Source organism: Taudactylus pleione, unplaced genomic scaffold, assembly GCF_031769625.1.
Source record: "Taudactylus pleione unplaced genomic scaffold, aTauple2 ptg003012l, whole genome shotgun sequence".
In the NCBI taxonomy this organism is placed as follows: Eukaryota; Metazoa; Chordata; class Amphibia; order Anura; family Myobatrachidae; genus Taudactylus; species Taudactylus pleione.
Window position 1 is genome coordinate 1 of NW_028287377.1, and position 11,306 is coordinate 11,306.

At 47.5% G+C, this 11,306-nt stretch overlaps 1 protein-coding gene across 1 annotated transcript; it reads right to left on the bottom strand.

The window, feature by feature from the left end:
* Window positions 1-4: 4 nt before the first annotated feature.
* Window positions 5-10,914, bottom strand: LOC148430999 (nuclear factor 7, brain-like; the record flags this gene model as incomplete). The annotated part of the gene is made up of 8 exons (XM_088466393.1): window positions 10,608-10,914; window positions 7,511-7,585; window positions 5,204-5,358; window positions 870-1,331; window positions 692-787; window positions 304-537; window positions 184-206; window positions 5-80 (listed from the first exon to the last, which is right to left on the bottom strand). Coding segments are annotated over exons 1-8 (1,335 nt in total), but the record flags the coding sequence as incomplete, so codon positions are not given.
* Window positions 10,915-11,306: the final 392 nt, after the last annotated feature.

The following is an 11,306-nucleotide window of genomic DNA, read 5'->3' on the forward strand; positions in this document are numbered from 1 at the left end:
CCTTGAAAGTTCCCTGGCACAGATCCTTGGATAGCAGGGTGTTCCCGGAGGAAATCGCCTCTTTCTGCTGCTCCTGGCACCTGGACGGGAGGAGAGAGATGGACATTAACATAACATGTAACAAACAAGACATGAAGGTCTAGACTCCAATTACTAGATAATAGAAGTGTATGGGAAACTTACTTCTCAATGAATGATTTGATGTCCTGCAGGAATAGAATTAAAAGAAAGGTTATTTACATCCATTGAGGGGAAACTAGAGATAAAAGTAGCAAGTATAACCTGGCAGGTAGCACCACTTACTGTGAGGAAAGAGATTGAGTCTTTGTCGTTCACCCTCTCGTTGGCCACAGATATGGTCTGCTTAATGTTGTCCCTGTTCTCCTGCATCTTGATCATGTTGGACTCCATCTCTTTCAGCAGACTATCCCCTTGTTCATTAAGCTGATCCAAAAGTTTCTCCTCGCGTTGCTTCAGGAAAGATTGCAGCTTCTCAAACTCTGACACAATGTGCTGCTTGTATTCAGACACGTTCGTCTGAGGGTACAGAGAGGGGAGAGAATGAGACAGATGGCCTGGTTTCCTGCTAGAGGTCCCTGGGTGTGTCCCCAAGTGGCTACATGTGGAAATACATTTTGATGGGTACAAGCAGTGACTTTTACACCCCACTTCACTGTATGAGATCACTCACTCTGTGCTGTTCAACCTTCTCACTCTGCTGATTGGTCAACTGCTCAGTCACCTTCAAGGCTTCTTCTAGTGGAGCCACTATGGCAGACAGCTCTGACTGAAGGAGAGGCAATGTTAACAAGGTAAATAAAAATCAAAAATGAGAATGAGTCAAACATTTTTGTTACCCAACAACTTACCCTGTACACCTCCACTGCGTCCAGGATGGGTAGGAAGTTGTGACAGGCGTGTTTCAGAGAGTCTCGGCAGATGACGCAGCTCAGAGTGCCATCGTCTTTACAGTACAGCTTCAGCCTCTCATCGTGCTCAGGGCAGTTCTCTGTGGGCTTGGCCTTCTCTACAGGCTTCACTGGTGTCTTGACAGCGGTGGCACCAACAGTCTTCTTTACCAGGTTAGCAAGGGCTCGGTTGGTGGTGTATTTCTTCTCAGATATGACATCCTTACAGTCAGGGCATGTGAAGGAATCCTGATCTTCCCAGGCCTTGTCGATGCATTTGCGGCAGAAGTTGTGGCCACAGTCAACCATGACGGGATCCTTGAAGAGCTCATTGCACAAGAGGCAAGTCAGCTCCTCCGCAAAATCCCCAGAGGCCATCACCGAATTATTTGCTGGAGCATCTCCTGCTTCCACCTTGGCTTTCTAGAGGAACAGAGAAATGTTTGAGGGGACGTTTTTATGTGCATACGGAATGGAAATTAAATATATAGGGAAGTCCAAAATGATTTCACTAGAAGAGGGATATATTAATGTGTGTTTAGCATACAAAATTTAACAAACAAATTAGTGTGCATTAAACAGGCACTTGGAAAAATGAAGTTTCCAGCTAAAAAATAGAATAGAATTGTTGAGTTAGAGTAATTAAATGGTTCCAAAATCAGGATTAAGTCACAATTCCATCACAGCTACTTTACAGTCTTTCTAAAATATAGATTGCATTATATAACCGCATCAGAGAACAGGTTTAAAGATGGCACAAGGTGCATTACTGGAGCAATATCTACAGCCGCTCACACAAATGTTACTTCAAAAACTTCTTTAAATCAGATCTAAGGGTCTGAAATAAAAGCAATAACTGCTGCGACAGCTACTGCGAATTTATGCTAATGCAGCAAGCCGATGCGCTGTCTACAGACACTCACCGGCTGCAATTCGCTGCAGTGCGCAAATAGTCACATCGGCTGCACCATTGTACATTAGAGCAACCTTATGGTTTGGTCAAGATGTCCGATGGTAAATGGCCGCCAGTGTCAGTGGAACTGCGTCTTTTGATGCAGTCAGACACCAGCAAGCCTGCCGATGACAGCCACCCTCATGTCACCAGCCTGGAATGCCTTTCGGAATTGTATGGATCTCCATGCAATTCCTATCTGCTTTCTCTGCCGGTAATCATCTTTTGACCACATGCACAAATTTAAAACATTCTGTGCTTGACATGCTGCAGCCATTTGGGAGGCGGTGACTGGCAGCTTTCTTGAAAACGGGGGCTTGCCAGCCCCGTTTTCAAGGCATGACCAGACCTGGGTCTCCACATTTCCTGGTCTCTGCAGCGTGATTACGCCAGACATCTTGAGTAACCTTAGAGTTACTCAGATGTCCCACGGTCGTGCTAGTGATCCGATGCTGCCGCCTGTGGCTGTCATATTGTAGCACAGCAGCGGAGTACAAAAATGCAAGTCTGTGCTGCTGTGTACACCTCCGAATCAGGCCCAATAACCCCCTGCAGACGCACAGCAATGTCATCAGTTCATTCTGATGGCAGAACGTGTGCAGACATTACAGGAGGATATGGTTCATATATTTCAATACTCCATACAGAAATGCATATTGGTCTGGTGGGTGATAGACACGCAAGCACAACATACCCCTTGGTGGGACAAACAAAAGTATAAAAATGACAGGATTTCTTTAGGATTCACAAATCTAAACCACCCTGAGACGGAAGGTCACAGAAACCTCAGATAAAGCTTTGTGTGCTGGGAACAGGTGACATTGTGCACAATACAGCTCAATGTCAGTTACCACCTTCAGCAACACGCTGCAGTGTAGAATGACCACATTTGAACATAAAAAGGTATAATAAAAGCAAACCACTGCCTTGCCATGGGGCAGTTACATTGAGACGCCGGCCGCTCGCGTTGCATATCTTCCCGTGAGTTACTGTAGGTGGATTCTGTTTGCAGCTCCACAGGCCGCGAGCAGAATCTACCTTCTACAGTTAGCGCAGGGAATCAGCTGAGCGGTTCTGGCGGCCTCTGTCTCTAATTTGAATAAGCTCCCATATGTTTTCAACTGAAGCTCTTTGTTACCAATAAAATTATATTTTCATGACACGTCAACCTAAGTCACAGTGACCGAGCTGCAACAAGACTGCACATCAGTGTCACGTACAAGATGTAGTTGTAAACCAAGCACAAAATGCACCCATGTGACACCGTGTACAGCCATGTTTCACAGTACAGGTCTAAAACGATCTGCCGTCAGCCATAGAGAACGCTTCTGCTGGATGTCATGTATGAGAGCAGAGCCTTAGGTGAGGTAGCCAGACTGCAGCTGTATTTTTGGGTCGGCAGGATCTGGGAGCATCCAGCAGTATCCTCTGCCGACGCAGCGGTTATGACGATCAGGTGCCCATCTGGTAAGTCACTTTCTTGGGCCACTTAAGTTATCAGTGGCCTCTGGGATTCAATAAGCATGTTTAAGGAGCTACAAAAACAATCTGCTACCAGTAAAGCTGGCAATGTATTGGGGACACTCCTGACAGCACAAATCAGGAGCATCAAGAAGTCCAAAACTATCCGCTTCAGCTGCCAAATCATAAAAAGGCATGACAGGCTACTGAAAGCAGAATCCTCATTCTATAGCCCGGGCACTATGTATCGTCATGCACACAGATGAAGTCCAGTGGATTTATGCTTCAACTGGAATACACAGTACTCAGGCATAGGATTGGGCAGAGGTGGCAAGGGACACATCTGAGCATTGATAGCTGGCAGAAATGCTGCAGTACATTATAGAACATTGTTCCCCAGCACTGTAGCATGTACTGTAGACAGTCCTACGATACCAGAGCATTAAAACTTTATGGCCTAATGGGCAAGTAATGTAGTACTCATGGACCTCGCTCCCCCCCCCCATTAGCTGTATATTTCCAATCTGTGCTTTTGTTAATCGCTAAACTCCATTACAGACAGCAGAAGCCCCTAACACAATGGACAGATTCCACCAGTGATAAATGGGACACTTAGTGCTTACAGGGAGGAAACATTCATTGGTCTCTCCAGTCATAGCCAATAGCTGGTGAGCGGTAATAGGTTAGGCAACAGTGTTCACATAGAAAGAAATGGCAACTAAGACCCCAGTCGTGTCCTCACTGTAATCCAGTATGGATCTGGAGGAGGACAACCAGGAGCATGTGACCACCCATATATAGGTCAATGTTTCTGCCCATTGTATAAGGATTACCATAAAGTTAGAGCCTTAGAATTCTTTACATTCACACGTGTGCTGCATGCTCTGCAAATCTTCATCTCGGTTCACATTAAACAGGTCCAGAGTGAACGCAGAGCACACAAAACAAGCTCTATGTCCAGGAACTGACCAGGGAATAAAGGTCCCCGTTCGGGTCTGGCTTAGGGAAGGCTTGAACACACAAATAGCAACATGTGAACGTAGCTCATCAAGGCACCACAGGAGTGACATGTACAGTGCAAAATAACACACCTTCACGCAAAACCATTTACTTTATTTCACATACATGTGTCAGGAGCGAGTGAGGTTCCTGACCCTGGAAGGCAATGCAGAGTCTATGGCATATATTGAGATGCACTCACAGGACAGCAGTTTATCTATGACAAGACTGCTTCCTGACATCACACAGCTATCCTTCAGGCCAACTGTACACAAAAATAAATAAAACCAAAAGAGAATATTAACAAAAAAATAATATTTGCAATGTTAAAGTGACCATTTGTGGCAAACTCAATGTGCACAAATTAAGCCAAAATAGCTCAAAGGCAATAAGATTAGCAATTCGCATTGGAAAAATTTTTCCAATAAATTCTGAATTTTGCAAAACAAAAAGAAAGCCAATTGGAAAAAAACAAAAAACATCTGCCCAAAAAAGTTATAGCAGTAGTATGCATACAATTGACGTTCTGCAGGAACTGCTTGATCCCAGCGCACGTATATAGCCTAGCGTTTCCTACGTTGAGCAGGTCCCGCAGGAGAACATTGGTAATTTGGCCAAAGGCTTCAGCCGGCCAATGGGAATGATGAATGGATGGAAGTTAAATGACAATGAAAGTCTCAGTTTGCAACCTCTGTAATAAAACAAGGCTGTGACAACTGGTTGAGCGAGGCCCAGACTGACCAGAATACGGGCTAGGTGTGCAATGACTATTTACATAGCCAGAAGAGGGACAATAAAGCAAGGCAAGCCTCTGTATTGCAAACCTCCGGTTTAGGCGGCGACAGCTGGTGGAGCAGACTGACAGGATTGAACCTCGTGTTACCTTCGGTTCAGGTTCGGATTCCTCGGTTTCCCGTTTCTGAGCCGGTTTCCCGTCTTCGGTCATCTCCTGGTCTGTGCCGTTTGCGTCACCGTCCTTCACTGGTTTTTGCAGCACCAATCGCGTTTTGTCAACCCACTCGTTTTGGCGGCGAGTCACTGCAGGAAAAAGCGAGCTTACAGCAGACATTTTCATAACAAAGACTGGTAGGAAGGGAAGGAGTTTGGCTCAAACCCGAGCTCTGACTTACCAGGAGATTTCCAGCATAGAGGAGAGAACATGATGGTTTGACATAAGAAAACAAAAGCAACAGTTTCAACCTGCAAAACGCCTGACACGCCCCATTTTAGGCTAGTAATATGAGGTAGTCACCGATACTCATGTGCATAACATCTATCCTGTGCTACACTTGGGAACTAGGTCAATGCTGTGAAAGGCTATGGTAACAATGTGTAACCTTCTGCATGTAAAAATGCATATGGATATTCTCCTGAGCAATTCTATTAGATGCAATGTGGGGGAGATGTAGGGATGGACATCGATGGTCAATGTTTGCCGACAATCGATGCTTTTCTTCCAATGTTAGTGTTTTTACCATTCGATGGCAGCATTCAGATGTTTGCTGCCATTGTATAGTAATCAGTCGATGTTGTTCCAATGGTTGCTTCTGTTCTACATAAAAGCTATGCCTCCCCTAGTGCTGTGTCTCTGCGTCTAATAATCTTCCTGGTTCATGCAGCGAAGATCGTTGGAGGCTGTCTCTCACTGCCTCAGACCTGGCCCTCAGTCCCTCCCTGTTAGCTCTGATTGACTGAGACAATGAGAGCCAATCAGTGTGCAGCCCTGGCCCAGCAGCAGCTGTCACTCACAGGCACACAGAGTGACAGCTACACAACGTTTACACCAGCAGAGATGGGGGGAGTGTTTTTCCTGCTGGTGCTATGAGGTTAGTTTATAGCACCAGCTTTTATACATGTTTTTAGACTTCACTTTCTTGTTGCCCAGAGCAGCATGGCAGTGACTGTCTCATTCTCCTCCTAAGTCAGCTCTACCTGCCATTCATGTTTTTTTTGCTTCGTATCTGAGCCCCTCCCCCAACCCCACCCCTTTACTATTCATATGAATAGTTTTTACCATTTAATGCTTTTGATGGCAATGATTATCATTGCATCGAAAGATTCAATGGTGGAAGCACTGCCATCAAAAGATGATGGGCTTCCGATGTCCATCCCTAGGGAGATGCTGGCGAACAGCTATTGTGGCAGCATTTGAATGCCAGCAATGGCACCCTACATCAGTCATTTTACCACCCAGCCCAATATGGGTGTGCAGGAAAACGCACGATGGTAGACAACCGTATGTATGGGAGATGTGTGCACTGCACATCGTCCATAACACGTGTAGAGACATGCGATCTTACATCGCACGTAACTGAACTTACCCACCATTGGAGCTCGCGTCATGCCAGACTATTGCAGCCAATTGGGGGACTTACACAGCAGTAGGTAAAACTAGATTGGTAGCTAGGTCCCCTTTTATCTGGAACTCTGACCAGTATAACTCAGTCAGTGACTACACAGCCGTGTATATGCATTATTACAGTGGCAATATGCAGTCTCCATAGTTTCCTGGAGGGACGTACATTACCCCTAGAAAGCTCACCATGGGTATGACGCACACGGCCATTTCTAACTTTCCAATAAGGTTAGCTTTCTAGGGTTAAATAAGCGGCAAAAGATGAGGTTTCATCAATGGTTGGATCCTACTCTTACGTGAGCACAATATCAGCAGTCTGACCAAGCATGTGACAAGGGTCATTCCTGCTGTATGGGTCATGCAGCCAAAGTATTGCTGCCAAGTCACTGACCCTTACAGCAGGTTAACTTTGTACGGACTGGTTCATGGCCATTTCATAGCTGCTTTAGAACCACGGACACTTGAGGATGGAGCAACCAGCTTGGTAATATAATCCAGATGCATATAAAATGATGAAAAAGCGGCTTAATTTATGCAAACAAAACTGCAGTGACCTTAGACCCTGAATGGGCCTCACACCTTAACAAGCTGTTACCTAAAAGTGTTAAGAAACTGTAATTGAGCATCTGACCTTCAAACAGATCTGAACGTGCCAATTGCCACCACACTGAACACTTCCAGCTACTCGCACAGCTGACATCCTGGGCCATACACTAGTACACGGTAGATACACTCCTTATCACAGATCACAAGAGAACAAAATATTACATACAATCCTAAAAAAACCTGCAAGCACTAAAAGCACAGCCACTGGTGGCAGGTGGTACTACTTACAGCCGGCATAATGTACGTAGAACTCCTCCCTGCCGGCCTGTTTATTCATCCTGGTTTTCACAATCTCAGCATCATCTGCAGATAGAATGCGTTATACAATTAGCAAATGCTATAGTATACCGCTCAACAAACAAAACTTTATACACAACCACATAGCCCCACCACCAGGTGCAACAAGACGCTGTTCCTGGACTTCCGTTTAATTCATGATTACAGTCTGCAGTGCTAAAAGCATTGTCACCAATTCAGCACAGGCACCTAATCATAAAGAGGGAAGCCCAGGAGCACTTGGCATCAGGTGGATGGGGTCATGTTGGAAAGTCAGATACTGGAAGGACAGTGTACTGTATCATACAGCAAATATGTAGGCTATACAGGAGCATGTAAAGGGGTAGAAGAGAAAAAAAAAAAATACTACAAAAACAATCAGAGGGGGGCAAGTTAACAGTTGTGTCCAGCGTCGCAATTCACCTATTCCGGGCGCCCATTAATTATCAGTCATCGCACCCAATCAGCGGCGTGTGCCCCCTGCGAATAGGCACCTGAGGGAGCAAGTCAATTGTTGCTCCATTTCGATGTCTATTGCTGGCCATACACCTATGCGATTTTTGACCGATTCCACGATTTCCAACTCGCCATATGATCAATCTTGAAGAAATCGTGCATTTTTTAACTGATGACCCGATACGCGCTCCCGCTGCTCCTTCAATCGGATCTTAAGATCAGATGTGCAGCACATATTATCCGTCGTGTTCGTATGCTGATCGTGCCCTGTTTTTTTCAGCATACGATGCATCATGCATCTGAGTGTCTTCATTAAAAAAAAAAAAAAAAAAAAGACTGATACACGCACAGGTAGATCAGTGATGCATGCATCTGTCTGTGATAAAATAAGTACAGATGCAGGGATGGTTCAGTGAGAACCATCCGTGCATCTGTGAGGAAAAAAAAAAACGTGCACCCCACCCCCAAAGAGCAACCAGCTCCAGGCTTTTAGGGACCCAGTGTTGGTTGGTGGGAACCGCAGAGTAAACGTTAAAAACCCTGCGACTCTCCATTGACTACCATGGAGGGAGCCGTTCATTGGCTGACACACGAGGGAAGACCTCTCTCAGCCAATGAACGCTTAGCAGCGGGGTTTCCATTGTGAAGTTCGTGGATCGCAATTTTAGTTTTTATTTTTGCCAAGTCCGGGGTTGCCTACTTTGGAACGAAGAGGACAGAACCTCACATTTTAGATGGTGAGTATAGTTTTTTTCCACCGGTCCCCTATGGATACTTTACCAGAGAAGTGTACAGATAGCTACAGGGATACATAGATGAGTATGTGTTTATTAAACTTATACTGTCAGTGTGTGTCCTGTGTTTTTTAAACATTTTTTTTCACAGCTGAACTACAGGTACTAGTGGGCCCTTAATGGCCTGCATGCTGGTACTTGTGGTTCTTCAAGTACCAGCATGCAGGGCAGGCTTGCTGGGACCTGCAGTTCTACTTGTAAAGAATGTTTGCCATTATTTACACCACACAATCACCACCAGGGGTGGCGGGGATAGCCCCAGACTATCAGCCTGGGGTGCCCTGGAGACAGGGACCCCTTTATTGGGGGGGTCCTCAGCTCTCCAGGGATTCCCAGCCTGGGCTGATCAGCAATCAGGGCTGATGCTGCAGCTGGGGGGCCCAGTGAAAGGGATCTCCGGGCTGCCGCATCAACCCCCCGCTAGAAAAAGTCCAGTGCTGGTTCTGGAAATACAGGGGAACCCTACAAATTTTTTCCCCTGTATTTCCAGAACCAGATCAGAGCCCAGCAGCACTGGTTGTGCCGAACACGGGGGACCCCTACGTCATTTGTCCCCGTATTGTGGCAACCAGGACTGGTTCTGACTAGCCCGGTGCTGGTTGGGCTTACATATGGGGGACCCCTACGTTATTTGTCCCCCATATGTTGCCCAACCAGCACTGGGTTCCTGAAAGCCTGGAGCTGGGTGCTTTTTTTTTGGGGGGGGGGGGCACTCTTTATTTAAACACTTTATATTTTTTGTTCACAGATGCACGGTTAGTTCTCACTGAGCCATCCCTGCATCTGTACTTATTTTATTATAGACAGAGACATGCATTACAGATGTACCAGTGCGTGTATCAGTCTTTTTTTGTTTTTTAACCAAATGAATCAGCTCACACGACAGAAGCACGATGCATCGTACCGTGAGATAGTTTGTACATCGTGTGTCAATCGTGCGGCCGGACTGCCAGGGAGCTCTGGGGAATTCAAAGGAAATTGATGAATCTTATGCTGGTTGTGCAGGTGTATGGGCACCTTAAAGCTGCAGGGAACACATTCCCACTCACAGCCTGCTGAGGTATGACAAGAAATGTATCTAAAGTCCCATTTTTTGAGCATCCCAACACTGGTTTGGGGGGGGGGGGCACCCTAACTTCTTTAGACGGGTTTAGCCGCTCTGCATGGCTACACCCAGTGCTTATGGGTGCGGTAAGTGCCCGTACGGAGAAACAATTGCTCGGTGCAGCGCCCGTTCAGACACCAATGTTTGGGTGCCCTAACCACGGGTTTATGGCACATTTTTGCTCACACAGTCCTGAAGGCAGGATACAAAGTGTTGCTGCCCAAACAAAGAAACACTCGACTCACACCCAAAAAGCCAATCGTACCACCACCAGCGTGCCCATCACTAAGCTCTCCCCTATTCAGCAGCGGTCTGTAGCCTGATGTAAGAGCCAGGATCATGTCCCCATACAGGGGAGGCGGGACTAATGAGGACGCAGGAAACCGGAATGCGAGGGGGAAGGGGGAATAAAAAACTTCCCGAATAGGGGAATAGAGAGCGCGGGGCCTGTGCGGGGGATAGAGAATGCGGGGGCCCCATCCAGCTCAGCAGCGGCACGTGTGACTGGGGCCTCCTCCTGCACAGGCCCCGCAGGCAGAGGAGCACATTATCATATATACATCTACAGAGGACGAGAAAGGGGGAGAGACACTGGGGGAAGGGGAGAGACACAGGGGGAAGGGGAGAGACACAGGGGGAAGGGGAGAGACACAGGGGGAAGGGGAGAGACACAGGGGGAAGGGGAGAGACTCACGGAAGGTGCCGTCCGCCCGCTTGCACGAGTAGGTGGCCCCGATCTGCACGATGGTCTCTTCCTCCACATCCTCGTCCTCGGCTCCGTCCTCGTCGTTCTCATCCTCCTCTTCCTCCATCTGCTCCTCGGGGTTGCTGTCCGCCTCCTCCCCGGCAAGGGTCTCTTTCTTCTCGGGCTCGGTGGTAGTGGAGGCTGCCAGAGCTACGGCGGCCATATCTGTGAGCAGCGGCTGGGATGATACCGGGAGCGGGAGAGCAGCGAGGTCCGTATCCGTCAGAGAGACGTAACAAAATGGCGGGCGTGTGACTGCGTGTTCCCCTTATATCTCCTCCGTCGGCGGCCAGACTGCGCATGCGCCCACGCCTCAGGCACCACACACAAGATGGACGCCTGTCCCCACGTGACCGGGCGCTGACCATGGCGTGTTTCCGGCTCTCTCGGGTTGCGGCCTACCTCCGGGTGATAAAGCGGCTTTAGCGGTCGTTTCGCTACACGTGGCGCGGTCTTCTGGAGCGGGGAGGCGTCGTCCAGCTCTCGGGCTACCGACGGGAGGCACTGACAGAGTCCCGCTATCTTGTTGGCAGCTGTTTGAGCAGCCATGGGTGCCAATGCCCGTCCCTAGTCCTGTGTGTAGCATGCATATAGATGGCATATAGGAATGGCTTTGTGTATGGGTGACACAGTCAGAGACTGTGTGGT